Source organism: Chanos chanos, chromosome 15 (genome assembly GCF_902362185.1).
Source record: "Chanos chanos chromosome 15, fChaCha1.1, whole genome shotgun sequence".
In the NCBI taxonomy this organism is placed as follows: Eukaryota; Metazoa; Chordata; class Actinopteri; order Gonorynchiformes; family Chanidae; genus Chanos; species Chanos chanos.
The window spans coordinates 12,459,469-12,481,403 of NC_044509.1; the positions used below are offsets into that span (position 1 = coordinate 12,459,469).

A 21,935-nucleotide genomic window follows, 5' to 3' on the forward strand; every position below is an offset into this window, starting at 1 on the left:
CCCTGTCCACTTTCAGTACCAGAGTATAAGCCTACATAAAGGACATAATGGGTGCAATGTACATAAAGGACTTTATTTCTTCCCTGATGATTAATGGAGGAAAAATACACTGATATTAGTACACAGGGTTTGCAGTGTAACTCCACTGTGATTAAACAAATTAGAACAGTTTCTCTCAGTTTGACAAAATGTTCATTTTTTTGTGAACTTTTTTTTTTTTGTTCTTCCTCTCAAGTAAGTGGAGACCTGTTGCATCAGTGTGCTTGTGAGTCTGATGAATGTGGCTTCCGAGCCGACTAACAGGAAATTTCACATGCACGTCAACCCCCACACACAAATAGACGCACAGCTGCTAAATCTACAGACTGGGACTCGAAAAATGAAACCTTTACATGCATGGGGACTCAGGTCCGTGGGGATGCTGTTGGTACCATTTCTTCTGGTCATTTTTCTTCAGGGATGTGCATCTACATCTTCCACCAGTGAGTTCATGAATGTTTTGTTCAAATTAAGAAGTTTACTTATTCGGCCGCTATATACTTTTGCCGCATCTCATAGCAGGAGTCATGTTTATTCGCTGACAAGGGAAAAGGACAGCATCATAAGTATTATTATTGTTTTCAACTTTTATTTATTTATTTATTTATTTTTACCGTATTTATTTTTCTCTTTTCTTTCTGTATTAACAAACCTACAAGAAAACACAATGTGCAGTTTGTCCCACCAGCTCAGTCTGGCCAGTCTTGTCTGCCCCGTTATGTTTCGTCTCTCTTCCTTTATATGTAAATACGTACATACAAAGAATGATGTACTTTCTGTTACTCTGATGCATTGTTCTACTGTACTTTGTATACTGTGTAATTCTGTTCAAAAAAAAAAAAGAAGTCAACAACATATGTTTTAAAATCAGATATATCATCACGACATTGATTTTCCTGTAGTGTTTGCTGTTCTCGCTGTTACGTAACTAAAGTTACGGCACCATAGCCACAGAAGCCTATGACCTTTTCCTAAGTCAACTTTTGAGAGTGAGAGAGTGGCTGTTATGTACCTGACTACCCTTGTAACACAGTCGAAAATGAAGGCATTACATTTCACAGATTTGTTCTATCATGGAATCAGAACATTTAGGACAACGTTAAAATGTTGTTGTGTCACCCAGGACTCGGTAAAAAAAAAAAAAAGTGTTCTGAAAGTGTTTTCAGATTTGACTCAGCTTTTGAGTTTAACTATAAAGTCATATAGCGACCTACTGAGCACGGTGTTGGCAAACCGCCATTTTGGTCGATCTGCCCTCTAATTTGCCTGTCAGCAGATTGGCTTTCTTTTTTTTCTTTTTTTTTTGTAAAGAATATTTGTCATGAAACTGAACAGCACAAACTACTCTGTTATCCCAAGTTTTTTTCCACTGAATCTTAAATTGCCTGTGTATGATGTCTTGTTGACACCTCTTAGTTATAGCAGGATGGCAGCCTCATACTTGCAGCCTTTTCAGCCCCCAATCACTTCTCAGATTCTCAGAACAGCTTCTACCCTGTCGACAGCAAAGATGTAATCTGTACTATATACTGTGCGAATGATTAAGGCTGTGGAAGTTCAAATGTCTTGCAAAGCCTGAATTTTGAAGAGTGTTGTAAGATTTCATTACTTATATAAATATTTATATCTATCTGTTTATCTATCTATCTATCTATACATACATACACACATGTGTGTGTATATGTATCTATATCTATACACACACACACACATATATATATACATATATACATATATATATATATATATATATATATATATATATATATATATATATATATATACGCACATGCTGTCTGTTGGGATGTGTTTGCTTGGCCTGCTGGTGTCAGTCAGACAAGATGTGAGGTCACATGACCTACTTTGACTGAGGTGTGAGTATTTTTAGTATGAAATGGGCATGAATATAAACCATAAACCTAACAGATGTCACAGTCCATTAAGATTTTGCTTACAGAGTTCACTGAAATGCAAAAAATTCTAGAGAGTTCTGCATCATCTTCATAAACCCGTTTACAGATGAGACATTTGACAGAAAATGATTTTGTGTGATGTTTAAAGAGCAGGAAGATAAACTTGTGTGCAAGATGAGAAAGGGGTTTTACAGAATTGGTTTTTTTTTTAACGTACTCCCTTCAAATGTCACAAATTGCTCTACAGAATGAGATAGGTTTTAGAGAGAAAGAGAACTGTCATTATTTAAAAAAAAGATTATACTGAATTATATACCAAAGAAAGTTCATCTCCTATTCTTGATTCCTTTACTAATCAACTGTTTCAAATTACCAGCACAAAACACAATCCTAATATGGGTTTTATGCTATAGTTTCATAATATTTGGTTATATTCATTAATCTTACTTCATTCTTTGATCACTGTCTTGTGTGAACCAGTTATACTGTGTAAGTTGGACATATTAGTCTCTACCATTTAAAACAATTGATTCTCTACTTTATCATTGTTTATTTGCAGATCTAAGTTGTTATATCGTAAATCTGGAATATGTCAACTGTACATGGAGGGCAGAGGGGATCAAAGGAGAGGATTATACTTTTAAGAGCGGGTATGAAGAATATGTGTTGTAATGATGAAATCTACCATTTTGTGTTGACAAATAACGTAATACTAATTTAATGTGTGTGTGGTTGTTGTTGTATGGTTGTGTGTTTTTGTGTATGTGGATGTGCTCTATTGTTGTTGCTCCTCAATGCAATCATATGTTAAATGAGTCACCAGTAAGACTGAAGGAAGAGGTCATTCTAGGAGGGCAGTTCATGTACTCAGCGTGTCACAATTTTTTTTTTTTGTTAGGTTGGAGAACAAACCTCCACAAAAGTGCCCCAGGTATCTCCAAGAAGAGGGTGTGAATGTTGGCTGCATAGAAGTTTGTTCAGACCAATGCCTTACATTTAGGTTCAACACATTTCACACCATTCTGTCCACAAAGAATGGAAGAAAGAATTTTTCTAAAAATTTTGATCTCAGACCTTTGGGTAAGAAAGCACTGTTCTCAGTTTTCCTTTTAATGATGACTTGTTCATTACAAGATATATGTGTATAATCATGGTTTTTTTTTCCTTCCATACTGACACCGATTCCCATTGTTGTGTGTTTTCACCAGTGAAGCTAAACCCTCCAACAAATGTGACTGTGGAGATGATGCAAGAACCAGAGTTACGGGTTTACTGGAACAGCAGCGTGAAATTTGCTTGTGTAGAGAGTCAAATTCGGTTTAAAGTTGATAACAAGGAGTCCTATGAAGGGAGGGTAAGTATTCATTAAGGGATGATACCAGAGATATTTCTCAGCACTTTAGTGCAAGTTTAAGGTGAATACAAGAAATGAGTACTGAAAAACAAAATTCAATGTACTGTTCTTTTTTTTTTTTTTTTTACCCAACCTTTAGGAACCAAAACAAAGCAGTTTATTTACCGTGCCTTTTCCCTCAACGAAAAGTCGATATGAGTTCCAGGTGCGGCAACGCATGGCATCAGCCTGCGGAGAGTCAACACTCTGGAGTGAATGGAGCGAACCTGCGATCTGGAACCGTAAATAAAATGCACACTGATTTCTGGTTCATAGAAAATAAAATGTGCCATACATGGGCTCCCTAATTCGATCTCTCCCTGTTTTTCTCAGCGGCTGAAAGGGATGAAGAAAACAACTTCACTGAGATCAACATGAGTGTCTGGTTGGTCTGTTTAGGTCTTGCAGCATTGATACTTGTCATACTGTCTTGCCTTTTGGTCCACAGTGAGAGGTGAGAACCATAAATCAAATCATTTTGGTGACATTTCAACAAAAAGATATGATTGTTCATCTTTTTTAGCCACCACTGGATGATTTTGTCCATAAACCCGTTGGCTATTCCTCCTTCCATTTATCCCCCTCTCTATCAGTATTATTGTCAAGATTATCCTCAACTTTACTGCCCTCTGTCTTTATCATTTCACATACTTTCCATCACTGGACCTGACACACTTTCATTTTTAGCCGTTATAAGTGTATTTCTCCAATGCAATTGTACTTAAGAGTCTCATTTGTACTGGCAGACCCTTTAAAAGACGGCTTGGCCTATTAGTATAATAATTTACACAAAATGACACTATAATCTCTTTGAACAGTTCCAGAATAGGCCTCATATTAGTGACTTCCATTGCTGAAATTCTGTGCGAATTTGGTCATTTAGAGCTGTACATGTCAGTTATATTCTGCTAATGTTGTATACCAAAATTATGATGGTGGGATCATTGACAATTATCTTAACTTTATTCCACTTTCCAAGTCCTAACAATTTCTTTGATCCTGTCCAAGGCTGAAGTACATCTTCATCCCCGTAGTGCCGAGACCAGACAAAAACCTTATGGAGCTTTTTGACAACTATGATGGACATGAAGTAATTAAGTCTTTTTAATTAGCCCTTTGAGCCATTAACATTTCTCTGCCTTGAATCACAATGTAATGGTATTACTGTTACTACCACTGTTATTACTACTACTAACAGTACAACCACCACAAATAATAATAATAATAATAATAATAATAATAACGCTTACGGCGTGTAACGTAACAAAATAACCACGTTTTGTGTGTGTCCTCACTTTTCTGCAGAAATGGCTTTGTATCCCCCAGGAGCTCGAAGAGGGATTCAAACCTCATTTCACGGAGCGTCCATGCTCCGTTTGTGAGTACCAGCTGCTCCATCCCTCCAGCAGCAGTGAAAGTGACAGCGCGCTCTCGATCCCGACAGATCAAACGGATTACGTATTCTTATCGAGTTACTCTTCAGCCTCCACTCTCCCTGTGTCTGTGGAAAATGCAACATCTCAAACCTCGACGTCAAGCACCGTCGCGTAAAATGCAGTCGGACTGTCTCAGTATCTTTTCGCTCAACGCGAAGAATGACAGAAATACCACAAAATGGAATGTACGTGTCTCGAACTCTTTTTGCCCTAGTCGAAATTCCAGTCGAAAATCCAGCAGCTAGTCTATTAGGATGAACTGGTCTCAAATGGTCTGTACTGGTTTCAAATGGTTCCAATTGGGTTTTCAGATTCTAATGGTTTGCCCAGCTAAGAATACCAGTTGAAACCATTTAAAACCCATTTAGACCAACAGAGCCATGTGCAGTGGCTGCTTCACCAGTTCCACTCAGTTGAAACCAATAGAATGTAATTGGTGTTGTCTGCTATTTATTTCAACTGGAAACAATAACGCATTTCTGAGTTGGGAATGGGCGGTGAGTTTACAAAAGCGAGTCCGTGGAATTGAGAGATGAAGAGATCGAGTTCTGTTAGTTCTGTTATCTACCAGTTACCTCCTGTTGTGAAGTGGACATGTTTGCTCACTATCTACAACTACCATTGATATACAGGTGACATTTTAGGTTTCATCTGCGTGACGTAATACAAGGCCAGCCGTTTTCCCCCGAAGGCTATATTTGGCAGTGGTAGTCCTTTAAGTAAGGTATCCAAGTCATGGGCATCCTGATAAAATGGTTGGGTTGTTTATTATATGTGTAGGTTCATCACATTATGCATTCTAAGTTGTCTGAATGATCGTTCAGAGAAGAAAACTAGGACATTAAAAAAAAGCACATTTGTAGCGCTAAAGCTGATGTGGTTTCGAAACTGGCCTGTACTTAAACAGAGCGAAGACATCGCTTGTAACCTGCAGCTTGCGCTAAACAAAGAAGGATATAAACTCTTAATATTTCACTTCATAATACTTGGTCCGTGAACGCAGCTTAAATACTGTTTAATATTATTTTAGCTCTTGTGAGAAGAGGTCCTCACCATTCGGTAATGGCCTTGCCAATGGAAGCAGTCGCAAATGCTAATGATGTAAAATGAGTATTGCTTATTTTTCATTACCATTCTCATAAATACCTTTAAATACGCTTTTTGATGCGTTATGACGTAACGTTTGCTTTTGGCAGTCTCACAACAAATCAAAATATTACCTTTAATAGAAAGAAAATACAACTGCATTTGCAAAAGAAATGTACTTTATACCATTTGTCCAGTATTAATAGGTTTAATATCGGCGTTATGCTGCTATCTGGATTTCTGTGCTCAGCTTTATGTTCTCCTTTATGCAAAATACGCATTTGTTTTTACAATACACTTCTGAAGATATCGATAACATATGGATCTTTATTGTAGTCACAAAGAGTATACAGCTGTTCAATTGCTCGATTTGTTTAATGCAATAAAATTATGTATTTCACTCAAACCATGAGCTGATTTTCTTTACACACATCAAAAATAGTCATTTCTGTTTATTTGTTAATATCTGTGAATGAGAGAGAGAGAGAGAGAGAGAGAGAGAGAGAAAGAGAGAGAGAGGAAGAAAGCGAGGAAGTGATACAAAGAGAAAGAGAGACAGAAAGAGCAAGAGAGAAAAAGGGGAGAAAGAGCGACAAAGACAGAAAGACATGGAGCAGTTAAGGGTTAGTGATATGTTGGAGCTTCAGTGTAACATGTTTAACAGTTATTAACAGATGCCTTGGCAACAAAGAGCACAAGGTTTTTCATCCTCAGAGCATATGGAGTCAGACCTCTTAGGCACAGATTCTCAGACAGACTGCTGAACAAGATTTCAGATTACTCAGATTTGATTGTTTCCATCTTAAGCCTTTTGTAAGGCAGGCCAAGGCTATCCCAGCTGGTCTTCATACTGTTTTCTGAAACAGTCTCCTGCAGGGAAGAAATCCCAACATCGCTCCTGGTACATCTTCCAAACATAGGACTCCTGTCATCAAGGATGGATAAAAAAGAAAATGTTTGGAGGAATTTCAGACGTGTGAGCAAAAACATTCAAATCTGTTCAGAGCATTCATTGTCTCACATTGGTTTCATACTGACCTGGCCAGTGTGCTCTGTTTCATCTTTGTTGATCAAATACATCAAGAAAAACCTGGAAAACAGTGAGGGGAGAGAGAGAGAGTGAGAGCGAGAGAGAGCGAGAGAGAGCGAGAAACGAGAGAGAGAGAGAGAGAGAGAGAGAGAGAGAGAGATCAGAACAAAAAAAATACATTGTAGAAAACACCATAACAGTGAAGAGATAAGGCAAAAATGCTTACAGGTAATTGGCCAAATTATGCTCCTCTAACGTGTGAGTTTCAAACCCATGTGGAGTTGTATCAAAGTAGTCACTGCCAATTCCGCAAATGAAGCATTTGGTCTATGTCAAAAAGAAACAAACAAACACACACACACACACACACACACACACAAGATGAATATACCAAAACACAATTCTTATACGAAGCACCCCAGATGGAGTATATACAGGTGGAAAAATGATGAAAAAACACTGCACCTCCATGTCCTCTTTTACTTGTTCCTGTTGGTCTCTAAGTTCACCAAAGGCATCAATGATCAGACCTGAAAAACAGAGAGTGAGAACTGACAGCTGTACTGAATAAATATAGAATCTGCTCCTTCAATTACATTTGACTTAATTTTTTTTTTTTTTAATCTAGTCCTTTCTAGGTACTAAGACCCCCAACCCCAGCCTGACACCCTCCCTGGTTCAGCCAATAGCATAATATTTTTACATTTTTTTTACATCAAAGTTTCTTCTGGAGCGCCATACCCTGAATGATGGCCAGCAAGATGACAATGACGAAGAAGAAGAAAGTAATATCAAAGACAACGCGGTAGAGCTCGTATTCGTCACCTGCCGGATCCTCAATCTCGTCTCCGATGCCACCACCTGCCCGTACTCCCACGTACATGTGGAAAAGATAGCACTGAGAGAGACAGGATGAGCTTAAGAATTACAAACAGAATAAGAAACGCATAAACCCATTTTATTGAAAACACAGATTGTTCTCGGGTTTGCTAAACCAACCGTCATCATGTCGTCACACTTCATGTCCGGCTCATCCTCGTCCTCACTCTTGTTGTAGAATTTGCGGAAGAAGTTGAAAGCCACAACAGTGTAAAGGTATACCACCACGGCAAGTAAGCCCACTGTCATCATTAGCTTAAACAATAACACAGAGGCAAAGGGAGTCAGTTAGTTTTTTCAGATGCAAGCCCCCTTCCCCCCCTCCACACAAACCAGTTACTGAATGTGTTCGCGGCTTTACCTGTTTTCCATTGTGTGTTACAGAGGAGAGAATAGTCCGCAGGGTTTTGACTCCCATTGCTATATCCAGCAAGTGACAAGCAAAGAAGAATTTATTGTAGTGTCCTAGCAACGACATGACCATGTACCACACCAGGTAAAGAAAGGTCTAGAAAAAGAAAAAATAAACATTTAAATGTAGTGTAGTGTAGTGTGCAGTGCAGCCTGCTAATAAACCTAGTCCTTGTTCTGTGTTTCACTCATGATCCCAAACTTCTCTTTCTAACTGATTTTTATTTTCAGCAGGTAAAAGTGACATAATCTTTTTTTTTATTATTATTACGAGGAGACTCATTAATTATAAACTCAGCTCTTATTTTGTCAGAAATGAGGACAGTGCCACTGTGGGTAAAGTGGAAAACAGAGGACAGACGGTAAATTAGAAATCTGTGTAACATCAGATCAGAAACATTTAGAAAAACACACATCACTGCAAACAAAAAGCCATGCTTAATTCTAAAATAACTGCCATGCAGCCATTTGGAACAGTGACAGCAAAATACTGTGAAGGTCTACATAAACACAGATCTTAATTCATAATGGAGTTAATTTCTCTGCCCTCTTACATTGTCTGTGAACACAACTCCAAATTTCCAGACTTGATATTTCATGTCAATGGCGGTGATCCTGAAATAGAAGTTCGGGTTGGTTTGCTTAGGTATTCTTTTAAATGCAAGAGCATTAAAAAAATACTTGCAATATAAACAAAACAGAACCATGGGAGGAGACAAAAACCAAAAGTGAAGTGTCTGATGTGCATTTATGTGCAGGAGATGCAATTACCAGGCAAACATGGAATTGTCTGGCTCTGGTTTCTTATCAGTTTGTTGTTTGCTGACATCCAGCGAAGCTAGGTCCATTCCGAGTAATTCAGCTATTCTTTCTCTGCCATAAATATCACCGTACTTATCCAGAACCTGAGCAAAGAAAATATTATCACTTCATCAAAGACAAAGGATTCTGTCTTTTTTTCTTACATAACAAAACACATTTCTCTTAGTTTACCTTTCTTTTGACAAACTTGTCCCAGTAGTTGTTTGGAAAAGATCTGACAACATTTAAAACACACACATAGAAAAGTTAGTCCCTAAAACTTTTCTCAATGCAATGAAAAAGTAAGGAAAACCCAGTGAAAAAGCTTTTTGAAACGTGACTGCACTCACGGTGTGTTGAGGACTAGTCTGTCCCACTGGCCCTTGATGTCATCGTCCTCGGGTTGTTCTGTGATGTAAAGGCCATCAAACTCCAGCTTTCTTGCCAGCTCTTTCTCTCGTTTAAAGATGACCAATGGAATCTAAAACAAGGAATGAAGATAAAAAGAATGATCTCCTCCGGAGGTTTCTGATGCCTCACTTCAGAATAAGGACGGTACTTTGACTTTGACGGTACTATGAAGATCCCTCCTAAAGTAGACATCTTATTGTGCATAACTGCCAAATTAGCAACTGTGAATCAGATATTGAGTTTCTGGAGGAGCTGGTGACACCAACCTTGAGGCAGTTGTAGCCAATGATACAAATGAACGCAATGACTGTGTGAGCAATAGCAAGGAAGGAGAGGGTGGGCTGCATGTAACCAGTGCTTTCTTCTAGAAAGTAATACACCACTTCTTCATCATCATCATCATCTCCTCCCATTTCCTCTGAACCAGAGCCATCGGCCTCTTCTCCAGAGGCCTCAAACAGCCCAGAACCTTCAAACATGCCAGAACCCTCAAGCTCACCATCTCCGGGAGGGGTATCTGACACCTGAACGATTCAGGAAAGAATAGACAAAGGTTATAGAGATACATCAAATAAAGGAAAAGTAGGCTAAACAGAGACATTAATGACAGATAATGATTTTGCAAGAGCAAGCTGTCACCACAAAAGTGATATCTTTATAATCCAACTATGTTAAGGCAATATGACAACTAGCAGTCATCCTACTGACCTTGTAAAAGAGAAGAATAAAATTCAGAGCAAAGGCAATGAACAAAGCCAGAAATCGTAGGTTGTAGAAGTTGCGAGACAGATAGTTCTGAGGAGAGAACAGACCCAAAGAGAGATTGATGATACAACAGGAGTTCCACAGAGACTCCTATGACACAGTGATACTTTCCAAAATATTGGAGCATTGCTTCAATGGAAGTAGCATTCATCTAACCATGAACTTGTTCCTCTGGACATCCAGCTCATTCCAGATTTCAAAACCTCCCTCTTTAGAAGATTTTTTCTTTTTTTGAGCCTTGGTGGCCTTCTCAACCTTAGGCTCCTCTTTCTTTTCTTCGGCTTTGGTCTCTGCTTCCTTCTCAGCCTTTTCACCGTTTTCAGTGCTGCAAGAGAACAATCGTTTTGATTTAGACAAAAAAATATGATTGAGAAAGATATGACATAGGACGCAAGAGTTAAGGCAGCCACTTCATGACCATTAATGTGTAGAAGACACTGCTGTAAGAAAGTTCAAGATACACACTCAGCCTTCTCAGGTTCTGGAGGTGGCTCCTCAATAGCAGGAGGTTGTTCTGGACCCACTTCTCCTGGCTGCTGCAAACCAGAGAAGAGATACAACAGCCACACTATAAAAAAACATCCATTCTTCAGTTTTTGCAAGATGCTAATAAGCCGTCCTAAGAGATACTGATCATAATTATTTATCCGGCAATCATCCCTTTAACTCAACTACACTACAGCATCTAGACCCCAAAACAGAAGCGATTGTATGTCTGAGAAGGAAAGATAAGGATTAAAAGAATGCTTTACCATTTTTCTTTTGGTTAAGGGAGTGCCCTCTGGAGTTGGGGGTTCAACCGGGGTTGTGTCCCCTATGTCGCCAAGCCCACCAGGGGTATCGAGACCAGGAATTCTGCCTCCATCTTTCTCCTGGCTGTCCTCCTCCTCTTCCTCTCCTCCTCCAGCATCCATGGAGTCAGTTATTCCTCCTGTATCCTGTTCCTCTCGGGCTCTTGGTTCCCCAGGAAGGTCTCCATGTACCTCGTCTTGGGTGGGATCTGGCATGCTGGCCAAGATCTCAGTCACGGTGATATTTTTGGCTCCCTCAACTAAGCCACCACCAAATAGCGTTTGCCAGATAAGCAGGAAAAAACCCTTGCATACACTGTAAATGAACTGGAGGATTCCAAAAAGGATGGTCCAGAGGAATGTTGCTATACCCACAACAATCTCTTTGATGGTCATTCTTCTAAGCCTGCGGTATTGCCTGCGTATGTTCCGGAAAGTAAACATGCCTAAGAAATTAAAGATGCTGTTGAGGAAGTCTGCAAAGGCGGAGCTCGATTCTTTTTGGCCATCTTCACCACCGGAGTCTTCATCACCTCCTATGCCTTCACCTCCTTCAGTGCCTTCCTCGTCATCCTCTTCTTTTTCTTCTTCTTCTTGTTCTGAAATTTGTGAAGCGATGTTCATCTCAAAGATGGTGTCCTCGCAGAAGTTGACAAAGAGTTCCATCTTTTCTGATTCACCGCCTTCATTGACTACGTCAAAAATGAACTGTCGTTTAGACTCTTTGACCTGAGGCATCTCCCACTGTCTGCGATTCACCTCACTGATCTCAAAGTAGATTCGCTCAATCTTTCTGCTGGCTCCCATGATTTCAATACGTCCCAAAAACGGGCGGAAGTAGTTCAGGACACTTTCAGCCTGTTCCAGAAAATTCTTCAGTCTAGTATCGTGAGGGACATGTTCAGAGAGGTTTGTGAGCAGAACTGCAATATTAAAACCAATGTCCTTTGCTGGCTCCTGAAAGCGATTTGCAAATTCTTCATAGTTTATCATCTCATTCTCATCAGCTTCTGAGCAAGACAACAGGAACTGGATCTCAGATGGTGAGTACTGTTTCTGGCTGTCCATAGCCTTCTGAAAGTCCTTCTTTGAGATGAGCCCTCTGGGATCAGTGACATAGTCACGGAATGCGTCGGAAACAACTATGTCCTTCAGTTTGAGGAACATGTCAAAAAATTTGAGGATCATTTCAACGTTACTGGACGACTCCACTAGCATGTCCACCATCTGACGGGCGATAGTACCATTCACAACGTTGCCTGTCAAACATATAATATGAACACAGGGATAACAACAGATCCTCAGAGTGGTATTAGGAAAGAAGAGCTACGGTAGATCATTTTTTCTCTTTGAAGGATAAGCTAGAGGACCAAACACAACAGGGTGACATTCATTCTCTCTAAAAACTGTCATCTCACCTTCTAACAGAGACAGAAGCATTACCACCATATCTTTCTGGAGATCCAACAGCTCCTTCAGAAGACCAATTTGACTGGAATCCTACGACAACACAAAAACACACAAACTGTACCAAAAACTACCAACTCCAAAAGTGACTAAAAAAGGACTAAAATACACAACACACTTTGTTCCGCTAAGGAAAGGGAGTTATTATTACATCCTGCGTACTACCAAATGAGAATATCTGATCAATCCGAATGTGATCGTAGATTCAATAAAGTAAAAACATAACTAACAACATTTACCGCATACTAGAAAGTCAACATGATTAATATTCTGCTGTGATTAGAATAAGCGCTAACTTTTATCACTGACAAAAAAAAAAGAAAGAAAAAAAAAGAAAAAAAAAACGTTGAGCATAATATAAATTTAATATGGACCAATAAATTAAGAAATGACCATTATTTCAGATCAAGAACCTGATAAAGTACTAAATTGTCATATCTTTAAAATATGTGAGCAAATGCAGTGTCAATTTAAAAGATGTCAGCAAAACCACACACATACAGTCACAGATGTGGATCAGGCACTGTGCATTTCAACTAACAAGAATAACAACAGGATTAAGAGACGTGCAGCATTAGAAATGAGGTGGTAACAATAGCCTACTAATAACACCACTATGCCTCAGTAATAATGGAATAAAACGCAGCGGTTAAAAGTTTCATAGGAAACCACATCACCAGTATTAGAGCACCCAGCAGTAGTGAACACACATACATGAAAAAGATTTAGAAAAAAAAAATGAAATTAAAAAAGTACACAAGGTGGGCGTCAGGTTAAATGAAATGTCTTCACTGGGGAGTTAAAGGTCAACCCCACTCTCTCAGGCTGAGTAACCCACCTGCTTTCTACGAATTTTAAAATTGAGTAGGAAAGGGTAGAATGAGAATCTTTTAAAGTTGTAAGGGTGGGAGAAGGTTTAGCTTCATGTGAAGTCAGATTAGCAGAAATCTAATTCTCAAAATAATACAGTCACCCTTTGGGGTAATACCCATCCCTTGTTTTTTTTGCTTATTTTTTTCATCTCTGTAGATCTCACTACTTGAGAGTCAGCCATGATTAGACCTTAACTGGCTTACGTTACATTACATAATGTAGCTGACAGATCTAGAATACAACTCACTGAAATATTGTACACTACAAATGTAAACATAAATTCTCAGTCCAGCTTTAAAGACAGGTGGGGATAGAAACAACCTGAAACAGGGAGAAAGGGATCAAACATCCAATGGAATTGATAGATGAATAGAATAAATACGTACTTTACCCTGCATTGCCCATGAGAAAGACAGTTTTTTATAATTAATAGAGCATTCCTCGCTTTAATAGCAAAACAGTATTACATTCCAAAAAATGCTACATCATATCAAAAAGGAATGTAACATGTTTCAGTTATCACAACATTTTTGGCTTTCAAAACAGCATCAAATCTACTGCCATAAGGCACTAATTTAATAAGGAGAATTTTGGCTTAACATTCATGCAGAAACAAACTAAAAGGCTAATCATTAGATATTTAAACATAGAAATATGCTCTTTTAGTAAAATTAAGTATATGCATATTTAACCAAAAAAAAAAATTAAGCTTAAAATATCTACAGATACTACATCAGGCACAATTAATCTAAAACTCAGCAAACAACATTAATTCTGAAATCTCTGGATTCACAAGGTTATAGATTATATGACTCTAAAAGTGAATGCCTCGTGTTCCATGGTTCAAAAAGATGTTTATTACTGGATCTTTTTTTGGTCATTTTTGCAAACTCACCACAATATTCATACGTATTCGAATGCTACAAATGAACTCAGAAACCTGATCTCAGACAGTCTCTCAGAACCGTTTGAGTTCAGTTGATTTGGTTCACAACATAATCTTCACTATATCATTACTGTGAACAAAGCTATCTCCTGGCTTCACTTGTGTTCAGAACATCTCTTGGTATAACCCAAAGTTCCCAAAGTGGCTGAATGGTAAGAGTCCCAATGAAGGATAGTAGTCTAAATGCTGGAGGGGACTGAGACTTCAACAGAAATGAAAAAGAGATCTGGTGTCTCTCTTGTGAATGGACACCAAGAATACAAAGACAACTAATTTTTTTTTTTTTTTCAAATTTTCTGCTCTTATTTCATTTAAAACAGTTCACAATTCAATTCTTTTAAATACGACTATAAGTTAACACCCTTAATATCTACTTTCATATTGTTTTCACTATTTTTTCACTATCTTAACTTGTTTTCAAAGCATGAACACCATATAGAATGAACAAAATGAATATGTATCGAAGCCACGTTATCTACTAAATCGAAACACTGCAAAATCAAACAGTGTGCACAATGGAACAGAATCTGTTGCATGTGATGTATTCATAGTTTTGCAAATACTAGTAAAACACAGCTCTTACCTGTGCCAGTTTCATCATCATGTGGGCAAAAACGTGTAGAAACCCAACCACAGCATCCCACAGTCTGCTATGAGCCAAAGACTGCTGATTACCTGTGCATGGGCCCTGAAGGAATAAACGCAAGGGATCATGGTCAGTCTCTGTAATGTTACTGAGTAAAACTCAGCAAAGGTAAAGCTAAGCTCAGCTCACCTGTATGTATTCAGTTAGACTGTTGAAAACTTGTTTGGCCACTGTCATAGCCTTGGAGAAGTTCCTTTTCCCGGGCTCATCGATGATTTCTTTCCCAGAGTAATACCAGTAGAAGTCACTGATGGACTCCTATGGAGAAAGCAGCAGTATTTGAAGAGAGGACGAACAGACAATGGCCGATGAATGCTGAGTTCCGTGTCTGTACTCACCTGTAGCCGGAGCAGGTAATCCACAGTGCATATGATGATGTTGATGGTGGTCGTGCTACCTGTTTGCGTTCTGAGATAATTCTGGAAATCTACATCAACAGAAACTCAGAACGTATTAATAGCAGGTTTGGAATGTCCTTAGATAACATGAGCATGGAGAAAAGAGATGTCATAAATTTCTTTTTTTTTTTTTTTTTTGAAAGAGAGAAAATAAAACGACTGTGCTGGTTTTTCCAATGGTGTGAAGAACAGTCGACGAGATTCTCACCGTTATTATGTCCCTCACAGAGCAGCTGCAGGAAACGGAAGAGATCACAGGTGAATTCATCATCAGCCATGACTTTCTCACCTGCGGGAGGGCGAGACAGGACGATGCATCAGACCAACACATGAGACAACAGTTTCAGTAAAGTAACGGATCATGACAATCTGTTTACATCTGATCGAGAAGAGGAGAAGCAGGATACAGAGAATAGAAGGGAAAGAAGAATAGAATAGATAACATGAACAGATGACACACTGATAGAAAAGAGAGAGAGAAAAGGGGGGGGCAGAGAGGGGCGGGGCGGGGGGGGGCTAGAGAGAGAGAGACAGACAGACAGGCAGATAAACATAGTGAAAGCATGAAAGGGAAAAAGAGCTGTACTTTATCACACGTGTGAAGCAAACTATTCCACATCTTCTTGTTATCATGTTAGTATAAACTGCAGTAGTCATAGAGATATTTCTGTCTGTCTGATACATCCAGAGCAGGGAGAAAGTGAAAGAGTTTTGGAGCTTTTAGTTTCATGTGGAGATTTTATTTTCAAACACAGCAGAATTACACTGATCTACGTTTTCAATTTTAGCACATTTAAACAAATAGTGGATAACACATTCACTGGACAGTGTCACAGATTAACCCGTGTCTCACAAACACATTAACAAACACACCCTTCCTGCACACTAAAACAAAGACAAATTACACACACACACACACAGACAGACAGACACAGACACAGACACAGACACACACACACACGCACACACACACACTCACACACACACACACACACACAGATATTCACATATAAAAGAACATAGATATAGAAAAACAAATATATGCACATATTGATAAACATAGCTTGTACTGCAAGGACTGAACGATGGAGTAATTTATTAAAGGAAAATCTTAGTTTCCCATGACAGACAGAGACTACCATGCAGGACAGACCTACTGCACTCCTCAAACTCAGATATACACGGATAGGGGCAGTCCGGAGTGGGAGCTCAGTTTTAGAGAAGGGGAAGCGGAGGTATGGTCATTAAAAGTGTCAAATTTTATGGGAATGAACGAGTATGAACTGGATGACAGGGGAGGTTGTGGAGACACTGGTAGTTGAAAGGGTGGAGGAAAGAAAAATCATCAAGACTGGAGGATGGAATGAAAAAAAAAATTGTTATTTGTGGTTTTGAAACACACAGGTATTGAAACGACCTACTGTCTCAACCTACGGTACCACCTGAGGCGACCTACTATTGGATGGGATCCTCTGACAAACTGGCCAGTGACAAACGTATCTAAGACCTGTTTATACACTACAAAAAGACAATTCATTATATGCTTATCCAAGTCATCAAACCATAGACCAGAACAGTTCCTTCCTCCCACAACAAGTGCAAAAAATAAAGACCTTTATATCACGGAGTATCATCTACATATGCTTGAAAAAAGATGTTTTTCCAAATTTACAGAACGTCCCTCACGGATGGTGTGTGTGAAAATCAACGTGACTGAACTAGTGGCTGTTTTTTGAGATCATATCAAAAAAGCTCATTAAGAGCTCATTTATTCTGGATTTTTGGAGTAACAGTAGATCTGAAATCAGGCATTCATGGGCAAAAAAAAAAAAAACCAAAAAAAAAAAAACCAGCAACAAATTTTCAGTCACATCCCGTTGAAAACCACAGCTTTGATGATAGCTAATATTGTGATGGAAGGTTACAGAAATAGGGCAGAATATGTTGAAGTACAACAATGGAGATCTAAATGTCAGATGACTGAGAACAGTAGTAACAGCTGTGCTTCTCTGTGATGTGACTAAAACTTTTTTTTTTTTTCCCCATGTCCTTGAGCGAATAGTGAAATACACATGGACTCCACAAAAAAAGAGTTAAAACAGAGGGAGGGACAGAGAGAGAAGACTGGACAGAGAGAGAGAGCGGGAGAGAGAGAGAGGGAGAGAGGGAGGGAGAGAGAGAGAGAGAGAGAGAGAGAGAGAGGAGGAGAAAAAGGGAGAGCAAAAAGAAAAATGAAAAAGAGGGACAGAGGCGTTATTTACCCCGTTCTAGCTTCATGTCTGAGGACCAGGAGGGAAGGGAGAAGGAAAGGTAGAGTATAGTAATGAAGAGAGAGGGGCAGTGAGTTCAGAACAGTAGACAACTGGGAGTGCAGAGGGGTGTTTAACCTCATTCCACTGTCAATAACAGGTCACTCAGGTAAAGTACTAAAATCCATTCATAATGCAAACTATTAGACCAGATTATCACATTTACAGACATCTCTTATAGACAAATGGTGAGGGAAAAAATAACACAGAATTACCATGAAAATAAACGAATGAAGACAGTAACTGATCCTCAAACTAAAAGGCTCAAACTAATTAGCAGTATACAGACATTGTTAGAGCTATCCATTTGTATCAACATGAGCAAATGCATATGTAAGCTAATGGATGTTGTTGCTATTGGATACTGGAGGGGGAAAAGATGGATTCAATAAGTAGATGATGCCGTCACTCATATCCCCATACAAATTTCCATAGTTCACATAGTTTACATGCCTGTTATATTCCTTTTTTTTTCCATTCAAGTTTTTATACTGATGCAGGCATGTTTAAGACACTTTTCTAGGTTAGACCAACTGCATTTCCAACCGCTCACTTGACCTAAGATATTGCTATGGACAGACCAGCGGATAATGGTTAAATTATCACCCTCAATCAAGGCTTCTTTACAAAAATTGTGAATATTCTTTTTTTTTTTTTTTTTTTTTATGGAATGACATAACAGGTCGCATTCAATGCAATAAGACACTTAGTAAATTGGTAGGGCCGGAAACTGGTCTGTTGCTACGGTAACCGATCAGTTGTTCTACTCACTTGTGCCCTCCTCTGAAACCATGCCCAGACCCTCTGCTTTGTTTTGCCTTTCAAACGCATTCAAGTCCAAGACACTGTGAAAACATTAAAGATAAATGCACGTCCTTAATCTATACAATATTCACACCTGAGAATGATCTTCCACTCTGTTAGCGTAAAAAGTAGAACTTTTATTCGGTGAGTGTAATAGAGTCTTTGCTGACACTGTACCTGCAGGTCTGCATGAGTGCCTGAACACTCAGAAAGAAGCCGACATCTTTCTTATCCTTTAGATAGTCAAGCATTTTCTGCAAACATCAGAAATGACATGACTAAATCTGTGTCGTAAGTTGCAATGACGCGATCACCACTAGACTGGGGGTTAAGTAAGTAGATGAATGACCAAGGGCCCTGTCCTTGCACTGTAACAGAGCTCCTTTATCCTCAAGCAATACCAGACAACACATACCGTGGTCTCTTTGAGACGTTCAAATCAGCATTTATCCTGTTTGTTAATAGAGCAAAGGAGAAATGGAGAACTGGAAGGGAACTGGAACATGGTCGAGTCATTCAAATACTTATTTGACTCCTCTGTCATTCTGATGTGGCATTAATTTCAAGTGCACTGCTCTGACTCATACAAAGCGGAAGCCTCTCTTGCCTGCTGAACTTCACTGTTTCCACCGTTGAGAATGGAGATTCCAAGCTTGAGAGTGGAAGACACCATGCAGCCGGTTTCACCTGGAAGTTCAAAGCTGGTTTCATTTGTCATCTCGACTCATGTTTTAATATTCAATGTACAGCATCAATGATAAAGCAAACCAGCTAAGGAACTGGCATTATGAAAGAGCCACTACCAAACATTTTATTCCCATTTTATATTGTGTCCTTAATAACTCGTTACTCGGATATCAAAACCAGCTGTAAAAAGTAGCTGGCTTAACACACCCAAATACTGAAAAGGTCTTTCATAATTCATATGACTGCACAGGTAATATTTAGGTACAATGCATCGATAATACCTGAACCAGTATGTGATCTGTACTTATATATGCAGTTATTACATAAACACATGTTATTAGGAAAGTGTTATATGACCATTCAGAAACAGCAGAAGTGTGGGGAACAGGTAAATACCCTTGCAGGCACTGATCATCTGCAGGACCATCTCTGCAGCCCCACGGTTGTGTAGTCGGGATTGCTGATAGAGAAGCCTTTGTTTCTCCATTTCCTTTTCCTGTGAGGAACACACAAGTGACTAGACGGCCTTTTGTCCCAGACATCAACCCCACACTCACCTCAGTGCTAACTCAGCCTTTGCACTCCTAAGCAGCCTTTGTTATCTCATTAACGTCTGTCTTAATTCTCACTCCCTGAACTTGACCTTTCTGGCTCTCCCACTGTGATGTCTTCTGTCATGTGTGTCAGTCCTGCTTAACATTTACATACAGATACCCTTTTGTATGATCCAACCGGTATGCTAATCGTTTGTCAGGCTGATTTTTGTCCTTTTAATTTTTTGTTCAGCCAATTCTAAGCTTTCTCCTTCCTCACTCACCTCTCGCCCCATCCTCTCAGGTTCTTAAGCACTTCCTGCAAACCTGTTTTCACACCCTGTTCCTCTGTACCTTCATTTTGTCACACAGACTAATTTGCTACTCCCAAATATTCTGTCTGACCCTCAGACCACCCTCTTCTCTCTCTGGATATTCCATTCATTTTCTCAGCCCCCCTCCCCCCATCCCCAAAATTGATTGATTAGTTATGGAGTAGTTATGCTCGTAATTTTTCACGTTTGCCGATTCAAACAAACGTTGGACTACAGTCGGGAATCCTGATGGCCTTGAACACCACAGGCTACTGCCAAGGACCATACAGTTGTTACCAGTTAACAGGTGTGTCTCCAGGGGTGTCAAAGAAACTGGTAACCTGCTTCTCACAGACTCACTGTATCTTACAGGGTTTTTTTTTTTTTAAGAACTAAGGCTTAGCATGTAAAAAAAAAAAAAAAGAAAAGCTATTTCTGAGCCTAGTGTAATAATGTGTGGCTTCATATAGTGCCAAAAAAAAAAGATTAATTGACTATGTTCAAAGAGCTAGGTTCTTACATCAGCTCTGTTTTATCATAAATAAAATGGAAAAAAAAAGAAAATTAAAAGAAAAAACAAAAAACAAAAAAAACAAAGCATGCACCCAACCCACCCACAACCACCCACCCACACCCACCCCCCTCCCTCGTATGCCTGGCTATCCTTCCCGAAAGTGTGCGGCATGGGTCTCCCCTGTCCCCCTCATCTTACCCAGTCTTCATCTCCATGTCCGTGTCTGAGTTTGTTCAGCATGTGGATGTTTACTGTGTATGTGTGTGTGTGTGTGTGTGTACCTGCATGTGTACAGTTTCTAGGAGACTGCTCTGGATTTCACTGTAGTCTGTGTGTGAGTACACTACGTGAGTATGGGGGAGAGAAAACGTTGATTAGTAACATTCAGTTAATAAATATGAGAGTGTTACCAGGGGATGAAATGACAGAAAAGAAAGAGGAGATAACAGCAACACAAAGACACATAGATGATAGTATACATCAGCCAAAGAGTTAAAAATGTTACAGAAGTTATAGAGGTTATATTATTAGTGACAAAGAGGATTAACAAAATGAGACAGAAGCATGAAAATGCATTTGACAACTCAGTCATAAAATGTAGGGGTTGCACAGAGTACCGGAGCATTCGAGTACTCGGGCGGTTACATCAATTCTCGATTTTCTAATAATAAGAACAAGCACCCGATAATCGCGTGAAGCTAGGTCGCCCACACTCAGTTTCCAGTTAGAGCCCTTGGTAAACAAGAGGAATGATCGCGACAGCATAACAGGGTGATTCGATTGTTTTTTGCTTTATTGTTGTATTTCACTGTGCAAATTTTCTTTCCCAACTGTAGTTGTGATGAATTAAACGTGCAGCATTTGTGAGTTGTGGATGGATTTCTCAAGGATGGCTCTAACATCGAGTCTGTCATATCTTGTTAAAAATTAAGCAAATATGACTAATTCCATTTTTAAGTCTGTTAGGCTTACTAATGATGACCAGGCAAAAAACAGCCGCTATATTTAAACACAATAAGAGCATTTAACAGAAAACTAATTATGTGTTTTCAAATTTACCCGGTTTTAACCCACAACACGCTTTGTTAACGGAGCTTTCTATCTTGGGCTACTGTAGAATGTTGGTAACAGTAACGTTAAAATACCGTCGGTATCATCCATACTTCACCATTGCGTAAGGTAAGACCAAGTGTTATCTTCGTATCATATTGTTAGTTTTATGCTTTGCCCTATGAGCTGGGGCCGACCGCATCATAGTTGCATAGTCTTTTACCTGATGCAGCAATGGCCTCCCATCCCCCCACCCCGCGCGCACTGAGTACTCGAGTAGTCCAGTTTTTCAGGAAACGAGTGCTCGAGTTGTAAAATTATGTACCCGTGCAACCACTAATAAAATGTAAGACAGAGAATCATAACCTTCTGTCTTAATATGAATAAATCGTGTGCTTTTAAGAAGAGAACAGCTGTAAAAGGTGTAATACCAGGTTTA

The 21,935-nt window shown here is 39.2% G+C and overlaps 1 protein-coding gene across 1 annotated transcript; it reads left to right on the forward strand.

The window, feature by feature from the left end:
* Positions 1-310: 310 nt before the first annotated feature.
* il2rga (interleukin 2 receptor, gamma a) lies at positions 311-5,083 on the forward strand. Its single transcript, XM_030792603.1, has 8 exons — positions 311-482; positions 2,512-2,602; positions 2,851-3,032; positions 3,161-3,306; positions 3,446-3,587; positions 3,679-3,799; positions 4,354-4,435; positions 4,651-5,083. Exons 1-8 carry the CDS (start codon positions 314-316, stop codon positions 4,894-4,896), a joined length of 1,179 nt encoding a protein of 392 aa, XP_030648463.1. The 5' UTR covers positions 311-313; the 3' UTR covers positions 4,897-5,083.
* The last annotated feature ends 16,852 nt before the right edge of the window (positions 5,084-21,935 follow it).

Bases quoted from the DNA above. Each gene is read 5' to 3' on its own strand.
- il2rga (XM_030792603.1), top strand. From the start codon at position 314: ATGCACGTCAACCCCCACACACAAATAGACGCACAGCTGCTAAATCTA. The intron at 3,033-3,160 runs GTAAGAAAGCAC...TGTTTTCACCAG, and splicing joins TTTTGATCTCAGACCTTTGG to TGAAGCTAAACCCTCCAACA. The intron at 3,307-3,445 runs GTAAGTATTCAT...CCCAACCTTTAG, and splicing joins AGGAGTCCTATGAAGGGAGG to GAACCAAAACAAAGCAGTTT.